Source organism: Pyxicephalus adspersus, chromosome 4 (genome assembly GCF_032062135.1).
Source record: "Pyxicephalus adspersus chromosome 4, UCB_Pads_2.0, whole genome shotgun sequence".
NCBI lineage: Eukaryota > Metazoa > Chordata > Amphibia > Anura > Pyxicephalidae > Pyxicephalus > Pyxicephalus adspersus.
The window spans coordinates 136,700,084-136,716,435 of record NC_092861.1 but is presented as its reverse complement, the minus strand read 5'-3'; the positions used below and the strand labels follow the sequence as shown (position 1 = coordinate 136,716,435).

The 16,352-nt window shown below is 39.1% G+C and overlaps 1 protein-coding gene across 1 annotated transcript in view; it reads left to right on the top strand.

Annotated features, from left to right (window-relative positions):
* The window catches only part of RHOQ (ras homolog family member Q), a 36,260-nt gene that overhangs the window by 3,205 nt on the left and 16,703 nt on the right, over positions 1 to 16,352 (top strand). The window contains exon 2 of the mRNA XM_072409762.1: positions 5,287 to 5,345. Coding sequence (XP_072265863.1) covers positions 5,287 to 5,345 — 59 coding nt within the window. The remainder of the gene's footprint in view (positions 1 to 5,286; positions 5,346 to 16,352) is intronic.

Here is a 16,352-nt window from a genome sequence, read left to right as displayed (position 1 = left end):
TTTTCCTAGCAATCGGTGACCCTACTTTCCCTGACATCCCACTCTTGCACACAATAGTTCTCTTGTCTGCTCCCTGCCCCCTCCCTGTGTTTTCCTGGAAAGCTTTGGAATAATCCATAGAGATAACTATGATGCCACTTGTCTCTCTGGCCCTTATTATGACAGTGAGATCAGCAAGTGTCTCTTTTTCTTTTATGAACAAAAAGGATGATTCAGTACAATCAGAGAGAAATATCATTATGGGAAGTGCAAATGTTATTAAAACACATTGAATAGAGAACGTAGGCAATTGTGCTGCACAGAGCAAACAATTGGACCAATTCACTTGTTATATTTTATGTGCAGGTCAAAGCAATATTTTTTCTTGCATCAACTTGCAGCAGATGGATAAGTAGGTACTTACCTGCTCCTACAGCACCTTTGCATGCCAAACCAGCAAAGTATAAGCTCCTAAACAAGTAGCATTATAGAAGCAGGCAGGTGGTCCTAACTTATGTTGCTGGTACGTTTTAGGATAACTATAGTAATGTGATCCTAAAGCTGACCTTACGCTATACAGTTTGATTGTATATTCTCCCTTAGATCTCCCATAACCTAATGCCGGAGCCTTTCTATATCCCATACAATTCATACGAATCCTTTATATTTGTCCTTATTGTTTTAGTAAACCGTAAGTAGGCTGGATAGCGTATGGTAGTCTTATGACTTAGCTCTTTATTTCAATCAATTATATTGATATGAAAGTTTTTTGTTATAAACATTTACTTTAAAATATTTACTTGATGGCTTTTCTGTATTTTTCAATGCCCTCCCTATTGGCCACAACTGTGGCAGCCATATAAAAACAACCTATTGCTTTCCCTTACGGCACGTTGTGTGTTAAATCTTTGATCTAATATACAGCTCATTTATGTGTGTGTTGGATTGTGCGTCCCCCGCTGCCTGCTTTGGTTTGGCCCACTAGCTGCAAGGTCACTACAGTACAGAATAGTGGGAGGAACCATTGAGCATGTAATAGGGGACAAACGTTGCAAAAATGCGTAGTTATGGGTTCTGTAAGGATGATTTGGAGGGAGATGTGTTGACAGCAGCAGAATAATGGAGTTATAGTAACGACTTCCCCTAATAAGCTTTGCTCCCTTGCAGACCCAGAATTTCTCTTGCTAGTGAGGGATCAGCAATAAAGCAATATCTTCTTGCTGGTCGAGTCAGAGTGTTATGATCTCAAAAGGGGGCAGCTTTGGATTCTTAACGGTTGGGGTGCACTAATGGAATGAATAGGTTGCTTTAATGCAACCCGTGTTAATGTGCAATGTTACACAAAAATCAATAATGCACCACATCTGAAACTGGCCTAAAGCTGTCTTTAGATGCTAAAGGAGAGATTTTAACCTGCGTTCAGAGCAAGTAACCCCGCGGGGCATCCAATGGTTGGCACTTTTCCAGATGCTTGGTTGTTTGCACTGCAAAACTGGTTCCTAAAGATTTAGACAGCGAGTGGCAGTGGATTTGACAGCGGGTAGCAGTGGGTAGTACTGAACTGTTTAGTGCCGCCCACATTCATTCCCTTTTGGCAAGCGGCGGGTAGATGATACATGTAGCATCTTCCACAAGGCAGCGGTTCACTGGCATGAGAAATCAGTAACTGCACCACAATCTTACCACCAATCTGAACATAGCCAAAGGATGATTGGATAATGAGGTGACGGCTCATGTTTGTAGAGACAAAGACAACAGAGAGTAGGGTTTTGGGCAAATGTTGTATTGTATTATTGATAGCTTCTCATAATACAGAACAAATTAATGTTGATTCACAGTGTCATTTTAATCAGAGTATTATATATATAGGCCATATAGGCATTTGACATAAAGCATCTTTCATAATATGTGCTGAAATTTGCAATTATAGTATAGCATACGTTAGTCCAATAAAGCTGACGCGTTTCGCAGGGGTAACGGTACATGTTGTGAAGCATTAGGTACAGACTTGACAACATCTAAATATTTTATAAAGATTTGTTGTTAAACATGAGGCATTGGTTTAGAATATACAAAAATAATAGCGAAACAAAGAAATATATGTGAGCTATGTAGCAATAAATTATGATATACAATAATAATATTAAAACAGTTGAAATTGTTTAAGCTATATATGGTACAAGACGGGCATGTAGAGAAAGTAAGAAATTCTAACTATACTTGTAGGGTAAAACGTAAATTTAATATATATATATATATATATATATATATATATATATATATATATATATATATATATTATATATATATAATATAATATAATATATATTGCACGGTGGCCCAATGGCTAGCATTCTGGCCTTTGCAGCGCTGGGTCCCGGTCCCAGGTTTGAGTCTCGACCAGGACTTTATCTGCATGGAGTTTGCAGGATCTCCCTGTGTTTGCGTGGGTTCCCCCTGGGTTCTCCGCTTTCCTCCCACGTTCCAAAAACATGCAGTTAGTTTAACTGGCTTTTCCCCAAATTTGACCTTAGACTGAATTAATGACATATGACTATTGTAGGGACATTAGATTGTGAGCTTCTTTGAGGGACAGCTAGTGACACAACCATGGACTTTGCACAGCTCTGCGTAATATGTTGGTGCTATATAAGTTCTGTATAATATTAATGTAGTATTATAGCAAACCTGGACATGATATAAAAGTACATAAATGTTACCATATTCTATGTTACTTCTGGAGATAACCTCTAAATATGCAATTGTCATTCTATGCTTAGCTTAGGCTTGTGCCTTATTTAATAAGTTTGACAGATGTCCTAATGTGCTCTGAACTAATTAAACATCCCAGTGGATGCTAATATTAGCCATTGCTCAGAAAGGCACGACCTTCATCCTTGTGCATGTATAGTCCCTGCAATCCGCTGTTACCTAAACATGCATGCAGTGTTGCCTTGTTTTCAGAGAGAATAAATGCAACAACTCATGCTTGGGAAAGTGGCTGTAATTTAAGCCTCTAGTATTTCCAATGAGTGAGCTAAGTACAGGTTTCCTTTAAAATGTTTCTAAACCCAGGACCAAAAATGTAATATAGTACAGCCTAGCAGTACATTGAGATGATGGCTGTATTCATTTTTTACCGTACAACTGTGTAACAATACACAAGCTCAACTGATCAATAAAGAAGAGGAATAAATTAAGTCTTTGGGTGGCCGATGCAAAATATCTCGCACCACTGTCATTACTGCACAATTCATTTGTTTCCCCCCTCTGCTAGCAGAAATCGGACCTACTGGCTTACTTTTTGTACACATGCTACCAACATGCAGACATTACTACAGGTAGTCCCCGGGTTACATACGAGATAGGGACTGTAGGTTTGCTCCTAAGTTGAATCTGTATGTATGTCGGAACAGATACATTATTTTAATAAATGCAATTAGGACAGATGTTTCTCTCAAGAAATTGTTAGGCAGCAGGGTGTCAGTTACTGTATAAAATCCTCACTGTGAGTGAATCACAAACATAGCAAAAAAAATCTTTATGGAGCCTAGACATTCATTAACTTCTGGAGCAAGCTGTGCTTTGATATACAAAAATAAACAACTGCAGAGTTTGTCTTGGTCATTAAAGAGTTACAAGAGCTTGCAGAACAGCAAAAGACTTCTTCTGCAAGTTATTCACACTGCCCTCTCTCTATGAAGCCTCTATCCTGCACACCTACAAGCAGGGAAGAGCAGGGTATCTCCCATTTGTATCTAGAAGTTGTCCGTATGTTGGATGTCCTTAACTCAGGGATAACCCGTACTGTATTCTTTATTATTAGAAAGCCCAACATGCTTTACAATCCATCATTGTAAATGATATGTTGGTTTGTTTAAAAATTGTTCCAAAAAAACTATACTTTTTTGGTTAAATATGATACTTTATAGTTAAAACAATCTTTACTGTACTTTTTAGTTCATTGAGCACTATAACATGACCCTAAGTAGAGCTGTGACACAACTTGCCCTGTGTATTGTCCACGGCCTAAACTTCCTCTTTGTAGGCTATATTAGGCTGGGATACAGTGCCTGGTAGAGCGTCATAGAAAAGCTGAAAAGTGTATGACACACTGCCAATCTTCTCCGATAGTCAGCACAAGCCACTTATGTGCCAGCAGAGGTGTCATTTAACACGCAGCCTTTTCTGGGAGTACGATGTTGCAGGGAAACAAGTTATGTGTGTTGGACACTTCAGGGAATAAGAAATGTATTGAAATGTTTATACCATGGCTCCGAACCATACAAATGTGGCAGGTATTAAAATTGGGTTATAGAAATCTATAATCAAGGTAATATTTCTTTTTCATGTTGAAGAGTTCAGCTGTTTTAAAAACCTTGTTTTTGTGTACAGTAGTAAGAAAAAAAAAAAAAAAAAAAATATATATATATATTACATGTATATTTATACATGTTTCCAGTAATCTGGTGTTGTGAGTACCCCAGTTGGAAAGTGTTAGTATCTGGTAAATGGTTTGTTGCTGAGTTCTCTGACTGTAAGTTCTTGAAATCATATAGTATGAGTGATTTTGCTTTCACCAGGATTAATTTACCAATATAGCAAAAATATTGTATTGCAGTTGTGTAGCATAATTTTGTGCTTGCCTTTGCTTTGCTAGGTAAGATCAAAACACTAATAGCAGCCTAAATTCCGCCCACCCGCACTAATGGCCACCTAAATTGTGCCCCTAATTAGTTTACAATCAGTCACCTACATTTGCCCATAAATTACCTTCTATAGGACACCATCCACCCAACCCCAGGCTTATCAACCAATAAACTTACATATGGTAACCTAAATTCCCCCCCTACATCCACCAATTAGCTACCTAGTAACCACTTAAATAGTTCCCCTCCGTCTACAAAGTAACTTATTAGTAGTCATCTATATTCTCCCCCTCAGTCCACCAACTAGCTTAATAATCACCACCTAAATTGTACCTCTTCCCAGCAATTAGTTACCTAATGGTTATTTAAAGTGTCCCCATCCACCCACCAATTACTTTACTAATAGTCATCTCAAATTTTCTCCTTCCACTCACCAGTTTATCCCTCTTCCTACCAATAAGCTTCCTAATAGTCACCGAAATTCTTCACGTCGGGCCACCAATTAGCTTTCCAGTAGCCACCTATTTATGCCCCTCCTTCCACATTTTAGCTAACCAACAGCCACCCAAATCCACCTCCTTCATCTATCTAATATCTTACTTATCCTGCTACCGACTTTCCTTTTATCCAGCCTAACGCAATGTTTTTGTTGTTGCAGTGAGTGTTACGGTTGGTGGCAGACAGTACCTTCTTGGACTTTATGATACCGCGGGACAAGTGAGTATAATAGAGAGTGAACGTCCTATGCAGTGTTCAGTGCATGTATTTTTCACACACCTTTCAACTGACATTTTAATTCACGTGAAACTTCCATAACATTTGGCCTAATGAATGAAAATGAACTGTCTGGGTTCATCTTTGGCTGCTTTACGAAATAAGAAATAGGCTGCTGTTATTGCAGATGAGACGTGTGAATAACATGTATGACAACCTCCATACCACCAGCAGCATTCAGTTAGATTACAGCTGTAATTCTTCCAGTAGATGCTAATTAAAACCTAATGGGTTGCTGTGGGCAGAGACACGGCCATAAAAATGCTTAGTTGTGAGTTCTTTTTTAATTAACGTCATATCACACAAGTGCTTCTGCTTTCTTTATGATTTTAGAACAGCAAAAATCCCTTGATTTCTGGTAACTGTATGGGGTTCATACAGTTCATACTGTAAGGGGAAGCACTTGGAACCATCGGGTATACAAGAGAAGGGAGCAGAGTAATTACTTATTAGTATTCTGCTGCTCCTGGGGGCAGGGATGTGACCAGACTGCATCTCTTAACTGAAGCAGTCAAAAGTCAGGTCAACAGTCATGGTGTGTTAATCTCAGGATTACTAATATTATTACACAGTATTTACATAGTGCCAACATATTACACAACACATCACAAAGTCCATAGTCATGTCACTAACTGTCTCTCAAAGGGGCTCACAATCTAATGTCCCTACCATAGTCAAACAGTTAGGTCCATAAATATTTGGACAGGGACAACTTTTTTCTAATTTTGGTTCTGTACATTATCACAATAATTTGAAATGAAACAACTCAGATGCAGTGGATGGGTTTTTTCTGTTTTTGCAGCTTAAGGATGGCTTGTTTCACCTGCATGGAGAGCTTCTTTCACCGCATGTTGTCTGTTCACAGCAAAATCTTCCACATACAAGCACAACTGCATGTTTTAGGAATGTGGGAGGAAACTGGAGTACCTAAAAGGAAACCCACACAAACATGGGGAGAACCTGCAGACTCCATGCAGATAGTGCCCTGGCTCCGAACCTGGGACCCTGTGTTGCAAAGGCCAGAGTGCTAACCACTGAGCCACCATGCCGCCCTATATGTATAGAATTACATATTTTGGCACACAAAAACGCTCCAATTAATGCATTTTTATTAACATATGTATAATAGTAATACGTGTATTAGTTGTTTCCTTGGAGTTTATTTTTAAACACGTATTCTCCACGCCACTGAACTGAAAAAACAAAACAAGAAACTATTGGGATGAATATGTCCCTACTGCAGTATGTGTACACACAGATTAGAGGAAGGGAAGCGTGGTAGTTCCAGCACATAAAATGTTATCTGCCATATCTCGTGTAGAAAGCAGTGATCAGAGCATTGTACGGAGAGAAGGATCTCAACAAATGCAAGCAAGAATCTCATTATCTTTTATCGTTATTCTCTCCACTGACGTTTATGACAATACATATATGCAGAGCAGATCCACAGCCTGTTACCACGCTGGGATGGTTTACATATTGAAATGTGCTGCCTTTGTTATTCAGTATGTTTCTGGAGTATTTGAAGCACTGATAGATTGGTAGTAAGTAGGTTGGTCTGGGGCTGTTTCTTGAATTGCCATTATTAGCACTAGGTCCCAGGTTCGAATCTCAGCCAGGACACAATCTGCATGATGTTTGCAGGCTTTCCCTGTGCTTTTGTGGGTTTTTCCCAGGTACCCGGGTTTCCTTCCACATTCCAAAAACATGCAGTTAGGTTAATTGGCTTCCCCCCAAATTGGCCAAAGATTTTGTTAATGGCATATGACTATGGTAGGGACATTAGATTGTGAGCTCCTTTGAGGGACAGCTAGTGACATGACTATGGACTTTGTAAAGCTCTGTGGTATATGTCGGCGCTATATAAATACTGTGTAATAATAATAATATGATGTAAGTCAAAAGTTCTCTCTTTAATCTAATATTATTGAAATTTCAAAAAAACACTAATCTAGATAAGTATATTATTAGACTAAGGTCCAACAAAACCCTATCCCTCAACCACCATTGCTACCACCACCAACTCATTGGAGATGTGGATCTAAACCATGTTGCACCACATTGAACTGACCAATATGGGAAGTGTTTAGAGATCATTGGGAGCTGGGTAGGAAAGCCTGGCCTTGGAAAGAAATGGAAGATTCAGGGCTTTTAGATCTATGCAGTACATTAACATTCAGCCTATTGAAAATTGATGGGTTGTAAAATCACGCTAATCTTCAAAAAAAAAAAAAAAATGAACCTGAAGATTTTTTCATTTGTTCCAACGCAATATACTGCATACAAAATGGGTTTATGTTTCTGTTTTTTAACACATTAAGGTGCTTTGGTAATTCATTACCTGGAATTTAAAAAATTTGGGATTAGCCAGGGCTGTAATTTAGAAAGGGACAGGTGATGTCCCTTCTGCAATAAGAATTCTGTTTTGCCTGATTGCTTTCTTCACTGCATGCACAGCTGAATGTTGGTTGATGGGATGCCCGTCACATTTCAACATCCCCTGCAGTTATCAGGACAGAATAAACTCCCATGTGCCCGTGTGATGATTATATCATACCTGTCTGACCAATCAAGATGGCTGGAGATTGAAACAAGGAATGGAAAAAGGAAGATGCAATGCTCCTGCAATGGAACAGGGATAGGTGAATATAACAGGGTTTAGTTGCACTTTAATGCAGCACAATGATTCAATGTGGGTGCAGCACAATGCATGTGTCCTAAGTTACCGGGCACTTTAACTCATTGTAAAGACGAGGGGCCCTGAATGTATGATGATGTTTTATTGGAAGTGTGTTCTTACATCTTTGATTCACTTTGAGAGAGGTCAGGACAAAAGGCTGCGTATATTGTCATGCATGCAGAAAAAGTATAGCTGCAACACATGTATGTCCAAGGTGCTTTTGCTCTTGTGGATTGGAATGCTATTAAATCTCAGGACTAAAAGGGCAGAAATACAAATCCTTTGACAAGAAACAGGCTAAAATATTTTCAAGCACTGGAAGCTATTTTTTTATTCATATACTTTGTCTGGATTGTCCTCGTTTAGGTTAAAGGCAGAGTTGGCCAGAAAATAATATCTGAATAACAGCGTATGATTACATTGACACATCCCTTTCATCAGAAATGTCAACTGTAAAATTCTCTATGCTTGGATGTGTGAAATGTCATAGTAATAACTATTGTATAGGGAACGCCACCTGTCAGAGCCAATCCAGAGCTGTTAGTGCATGCTGGGAAATACATTTCTGCACAATTCTGTGTCATGATTCATGGACACCCAGCTCTGTTCTCTGCCAAAAACTACTTTCACACCCACCAAACACTTTAGGGGGGAATTCTGTATCCATCTAGAGGCAAATTCTCAAAGCAATCCTGTTGATTGGTGTAAATTATAAGTATTACGTTTGGAGCTAAACTTTACAAATTAAAAAGCGCCTATATAGAAGAGCTGTGCATCTAACCAGACAGCAAAGAGCTCTTGTGTCTTTTAGTTTTCTTTTGACAAGACTGAGGTCCTAACATTACTCCTACTTCCCGTGGCTTCAGGTCCTATTTATGTAGACACATGATTTCTATGTAATACTGAGATGCTGGGAAATGTAGCCTAGCATCTATTGTTCCCAGTTTGGCTGTCACATGGTGACACATGATTGACCTTCCCACTAGCTGAAAGCAGAAGAAAAAAGACGCAGAGCAGTGTGCAAACACATTTGGCCAATGACACAGAAATCCTGACCACCGCTTTGCTTATAAAGACCTTTTGTTTTCACTTACTATTCGGATTGCTATGACATTTTGCCTTTTTTTATTATTGCACAGTATTTATATAGCGCCAACATATTACAAAGCTCTTTACAAAGTCTTTAGTGTGACGAACGCCCTCTCAGTCCGGGCCCCTGCGCATAGACTTTCCAGCACGTTCAGCAACAGTCCACGCACCAGCAGCCTGAGAAGGGCCATCATGGGGCAAGGGTTACCCCTTGCCACACACACCATCACGGGTAGACTGCCACCATGTTCTTAGACGCACTGTTACCCTTGGAAACCACAGTTATGTTTCTGCTTTTCTTTGTAATCACAATATTTATAGTAGTGTCTTCAGGTTAGCAAGTTACACTATTTTTACTTAGAGCATTGTTTACACTTTATAGGGCCTAATTTATCAATAAAATCCGCGCTCGCTGGTCGCGCGTACTTTCGCGCCGTTATATCGAGCCGGTTTACCGCGGGCTGGAGTCATATGTGCTCGTTCAGTCGCATCTCACTGCCAAGCCGGATGCTTGCCTTCATAACCGCACATAAATGTTTTAAACATTTCAACAGCGCAAACATTTTTTTTAGGGCTAAGGGTAATATGTGTGCCATTAGAAAGAATGATTTTTTTAGGGGAACAGTGACTTTTAATGCAAGCTCGCCAGTGTAAAGCTGCCGGAGATGCGCGGCTCCGGCCACGAACTCTTTCAGTTGCTGAATTGCGCAACGGCGTACGATTTCGGATCGCAAATACGAATTTCTCGAGCGAGCTTCCGATTTTGCTTGATGAATCAGCCTCATAGTGTTTAACAAGTAAAAACATACAAAAACAATTACAGAAAAAAGGACTAATCAAATTACAATAACAGAACTATAGCAACAGCATAAAATAAAAGGGGAAATCTGTGGTTTGCCTTGGTCCAGGTTGCTGTGTAAAGTTCAAGTTATTAGCCAGATTCACTGGGCTCAATGTGTCAGTGCCGTTGTCCTTAACAACAAGATGGAATATGTGAGAGCTCCCTCTGCTAGACTTACATGGCTTTTTCATGGCTAACAACAGTTAACGAAAATTATAGCAGTGTGAGGGCTGTCTGAGGAGAATAGATTGGGACGCTTGTAGACACTCCCAAGAGGCCCTTGTTCTAGCCATTATTAATAATTCCATAAGTAAAGAGTTTTATGAAATACCAACCCTCAGAATAATAATCACCACAAAATACGGAGTTCACAGAGATCAAACTAGGCAGGTCTGGGACTTCTGGTTCACCAGAACAGGCCAAATATGGTCTCCAGGCTTTCCTGAGGCCTAGGAGACTAGTTCTTGGTCTCACAATGTCAGTCAACTACAACTTTATACAGAATGGTATATTAGAAATATAAAGCTTATGGGTTTCAAATTACATCTCAAAGTTTATTCTGAGACACTCTCTCTATTCTTATATGAATTTTATTGTAGACACAAAAAACCAAACATTTACAGCAGGTGTTGTGACTGGAGGGTCTGGAAGGACCCAGGTTGTCAGATAAAGAAATACCTGATAAGGGGAATTTACTTTCATCAGTGAAGCTGAGTGATCCAGTAAACCTGGAATAAATCTTGTCCAGGATTCAAAACATTTGCTAGCAAACGGCTTTAAAAAAAAAAACATTCCAGGTTTTCTGAATCACTGATGAAAATGTATCCTCTCCAGCCTTGAAGAGCTTTAAAATATCAGACCCTGTGTCTTCTTTGGAGGTATCTTTTATGCCTGGACCTGGACTTCTATACTTTGCATTGCACTGAATCAAAGTATTCACATCGGGAATTAATATTACCTTCCCTAGCTGCATACTTGTGTGGAGTGTAGCATGACAGTCAAGAAAATACCATTTTCAGAAGGTCAACCATAGCAGCCTATGTGATGTTCTCATTGTTTCCTTTAGAGAAACTTTATTTTGAATTGATTTTGCTGTTGATTAAGGATCTCCATTGTGGAAGGCAGCTAGACATGTCTTGGCTCAGCCTCTCAGCCTATACCTAGGGAACATTTAATTAAAACAACAGAAAAGATTTCAAAAAGTGCCACCTGATTTATTAGGGAGCAAACATACCTATTTTCGGGGACTTGTTTTAATAAGAAATGTTCCTGTTTTATCCAATCACAGCCTTCTCCCACTCACATGGATAGATAGAAATGGAATGTCTGATGGGGAGCATTGCTTGTGTCTGAGATGAGTAGGTGACATCTACATTGACCTTGTTTGGGAATCCGGATGACCTAATCTGGTGCCGGCTTTAGTGTACGGATATTGTGCTGCATATGGAGTTTTATGCTGTGCTCATCTCTCTAATGTTTAGTTGATTGTTTTGGACTGTTTTATCATTTCCTCTTTTCAGCTCAGATTACTTGGCTTGCTTTCAGTTTTAATGACAGTGGGACTTCTTTTTTAACGTGGCATTTACAGCAATATTACATCAACCTAAAGCAACCCTGTGGGGGCTCCCAGAGCTGACCTCTCTGTAAATTCTACCTGTCTGGCTGGTATGCTGACCAATAGGTTTCTAAGTCCTTCACCTGGGACCTGCAGAACCTTATCTGCATGTTTTTTTTTTGTAACATTGACCAGAGGGTCAGTTGGCTTTTTAGAATAAAGGCAGGCTTTATGTCTCTCTTATGCAACAGCAAAGATTGTTTTAGACTTTTTCTGCCTGTGTTTGGCCAATATATTGGACGCTGCTGGGATTTCCAATTGGGTATTAGACAACTGTAAAGTAAGATGAAGGCCACTCTTATGTATTGTATGCTGCTATCAAACAATTTGCCATCAATTTCCCTTGAACTGTTCGGCTGGTCAGCACTTGCCAGGATCAGAGGTATCTTTTTTATAGATGGCTTTGCAGATTGGGTCACCAACCTTCTTAGGCTTACTTAGGCTTGCCTTGTATATTATTCTATTTTTTCACTGTGTAATCCATAAATTAGCAATATATGTGTACTAATAATTGATACCACCCATGGCAATTTTTGTTGTAAAAAAAACTCCTTTCTTGTCTTCACTTGCAAATATCAGTCTATACTTTAGATGGGAATTAATTTTTATTGTCACTGCCATAGCATACTTCGTACCAGCCAGTATATACAGATGTTCCAGTAGAACTATATAATGTCCATTTGTGCAGGTGACCAAGCATGATGTATGCATTGCTTGTCCTAGGACCACTAAGGGCAGGGCATGGATGGGGTCAAAAGCAAGCAAAAGGTAATGGATCAGCCTTGAACCTTTGCTATCTGCCGATCATTACTCTCAGCACTACATGCCTGGTCTCTGTTGTGCACAGCTGACTTTATTAGTGGCCTTTTAAGCAAGACCAGAATTTAACCCTACCCCTCATTACTAGTGCTGGCCTTGCTAGTGGTCTTTCTGTCTACCTGACTGCATGGTATGGGATTGTTCCTGTGTCTAGTGCACACAAATACTGTGGAAGTGGCACACATCAGAGTTTGTAATCTAAAAAAAAGGACAGAAAAGAAACAATGAAAATCATTGCCCACAGATAATATAACTTATGATGCCTATATGCTGTAAAAAGATAAAGAATGTTTATGTGGCAATTATGTTGTAAAAGTAATGGCAATTTTAGACAATAACCACCAAAATCACTTCTGTGGGCCAATTTCCTATCTGTAGACCGTAGTGTCTAAATTAGATGCAGCGTGTATTTAGCATAGAAATCTTCACCAAAGACCCAAAAGAACAGAAGAAAGAACCTGCACAGAGATTCTGGTTGCTGTGATAGCAGATACATCTAAAATGTGTGTTTGCCACCATAAGGGTAAGTAGCTTAACTATAATTTAAAGATTAAACACAGACCCAAGTATGTGAAACATTGCAGTAGATCACCCTAAGAAAACTTCTATTTGGAATTATTATATAGCCTGCTAATTATGGTCTACGATGGGATGTTGAATCTTGTACCACCACGGCAGCTGGAGGGCCACAGATTGCCTTAGCCTGCAATAGAAGCAATATAAGTCCTTCTAGGTTTCATACATGTGTTCATAGCTAACACCTAAGCAGCAGTTACCACTGCCCTTTCATGGCTAAATGCTGGATTTCTGCCCAGAAATTATTTTTGGCTCTACTGGATTGTGTCACAAGCGGTAAAGCCAGACTAGAATTTCTTTTTAAACCACAGATGCAGCAGATGGCCTCTGAGTTAGAGATCACAAAGGAAGAGGTGCCAGCTTGTACTTTAACATGGGTTTGATGTCATAAACAAATTCCTGAAACTGCTTAGACCAATAAATGTAAAATAGAAAATGTTAATGATAAGTTGAAGATGAAATTACAGGAATTTTAGGATTTGTCACCTTCGGGATCTGCTTTGTCTTCTGCAAATTAAAGCACACATCAGTTTGAGATGAAAGTGTTAATTTTGTAGACGTCTGGAAATTCAATTCCTCACTAATCCTTGAAAGCCAATACATCTGCTGGAGGGTTCTGCTTTCATGAACTAATAAGACAAAAATAAAGGTTTAGCCAATCAAAACATTTGGGTATCCCTATAAGAAGTTTTCTTTAAGCCACAATATATAATTCAGTCATTTTATACGCAAATTGTCACAGGTCAGGCGATCAGTGGGTCAGCAAAATAGCCAAGCTACTAGCATTTTCTAGAGCAGCTTGGCCAAGGCATATCTGTATTGTGCATTTATAAGTATGGATAGGCACACAAATGTGTTAAGCCAGTGGTTCCCAACCTTTTGAGGCTTGCAGACCACTAAGTGCACAAACTCCAGACCGTGCATGAGCGGGGAGCCCTGTGTCACTTAAAGAGGAAGAAACTTCCCCCAGAGTAATGTCATGATGCCAGAACCCCCCGCTCTCCCATCTCCTGACTTCGCTGGGGGGTGCATTGGCCAGAGCTGCGACCCACCTGTCAGATGGCCGCAGACCACTAGTGGGCCGCAGACCGGGGATTGGGGACCCCTGTGTTAAACTGTTTGCCATGGGCTGATTGATGACCTATATGATGGCATATAGAGAAGTAGTCACTTCTAGTAGTAGATAGACTTGTTGCTATAATGTTAAAGATGTTTCACAGCTTTCCAAGCTACTTCATCAGTTGTGCCTGTCCCTTCTGCAATAAAAAGTTGCTTGCTTCCAGTTTTACAAAAGTTTTAAAAAGTCAAAAGCATAAAAATCATTAATTTGAATTAATAATATTGGTTTGGGGGTAGAGTTACTCACTTCTGGGGATCCTGGTTAGTTGCCAAGCCTGTATTTTAATGATTATAGTGAAGAGAAAGTATAGAGAGCAGGCTTTAGGGGCAGACAGTTACTTGGGAGAGAGGATGCTTAAAAAATCTACTTTATTAATTAGTAATACAGGGTAAACAAAGGACAAAAAAACAAAAGTTTTTTCAGCTATTACAATTTCAAGGCTGAGCATTCCTTTACAATGTAAAGTTTACATATATAGTTGCACATATTAACGTAGATAATATGTCACATGAGTGGAATAGATATTGATCTCTTATGCTGATGCGTTTCACCCACTAAGGGCTTCCTCAGGGGATTTTTAGAAATCTGAGTATTCACTATTATGTGGATAATATGTCAACAATCACTTGGAGTATTGAGTTCTAAAAGAAGATTCTTACTCTGACAGGCTGCTGGCACTTTTCTCCTTCATCTCAAACAATTGTAATTTCTTGGATTTATATATTATCTAAGAATACCTATTGGACTACTGTGTATCTTCCTGCCACCACAAATACAAACCTATATTTATCAGACCCTATTGTTAACTAAATTATATTGAAGCACCCTTATCCTGGATATTTATCTGACTTAGACCCGCATATATGTGTGACAATTTATCATAAAATATATGTTTGACAATATATAATATATTGTAAACTATAAACATTACCTACACTTACCATTGGATTACTTGGTGATCCCACTCAAAATAGCAATCATCAAACACACTGCCAGTCAGACAATCTTCTTTTAGAACTCAGTACTCCAAGTGATTGTTGACATATTATCTACATAATAGTGAATACTCTGATTTCTAAAAATCCCCTGAGGAAGCCCCTAGTGGGCAAAACGCGTCGGGTAAGAGATCATCTATTCCACTCATGAGACATATTATTTACGTTAATATGTGCAACTACCTATGTAAACTTTACGTTGTAAAGGAATGCTCAGTCTTGAAATTGTAATAGCTGACCAAACCTTTGTTTTTTCTTGTCCTTTGTTTATCTTGTATTACTAATTCATAAAGTAGATTTTATAAGCATCCTCTCTCCCATTGAATTTATAATAATATTAGAAAAAAAGTAGGCAACGCTACATAGTCACAGTTAAAGAAACTGTGTATTAAGGGGGTTAAGTTTCTAAAGAGGAAAATCTGGATTCTGGTAAAGCAATTTGTGTAATATATTTGTGGTTTGATTCCAGCAACTGACTGTTACCGGATCAGGAAACCTTACTCTGATATACCCTCTGTATACATTTCCTAAACTTTTTTACACTTTCTGAGGGGGAGTTCCATTATGGGCTTTGTCCAGTTACATTAAAGGTAAAGTATAACTAAATTTTGTGATCAGGCTGGGCTTAAGAATAGGTGATGTCCCTTCCGCAGTAAGCATTCTTACTTGCCTGATTGCTCGCCAATATACTGTCAATATTGCTGAGATGCGCATGCTCAGCTCAGTGTCGGTTGCCAGAATACCTGGCACATCCTGGGTGCCCCTTGCGGCTTCCAAGTGAGCTCATGTACGCCTGCGCGAGATTTACATCATCCATGCCCAGCTAATCAAGAAGCCTGAAGATCGGAACAACAAATAAAAGAACATTGTGGTGTCCACGAAGGAACAAGGACAGGTGAATATGAACTGGGTATATTTCTGCTTTCTAAGCTTTATATAAACTAGAATTTTTTGATGTGGGGCTGCTTTTCTTCTTTCCAGAAACCTTACTGGTAGAAATGATTACGTTATATATGTAAGCTTATTTCTGCTGCCAAATATTTTGATTGGTAGAGCCTATTTTTTAGCTTTTTCCTTGTCTCTCAGACATACCCACCACATTGATATGAACAGGACCTTGAATATGACATGCTTCTGTTGTACTTATACAACTCATACTTTAACCTAGTTGGCCTTTTGGGTTTTTATCATTTTCTTTACTTGCATGATTTAAGT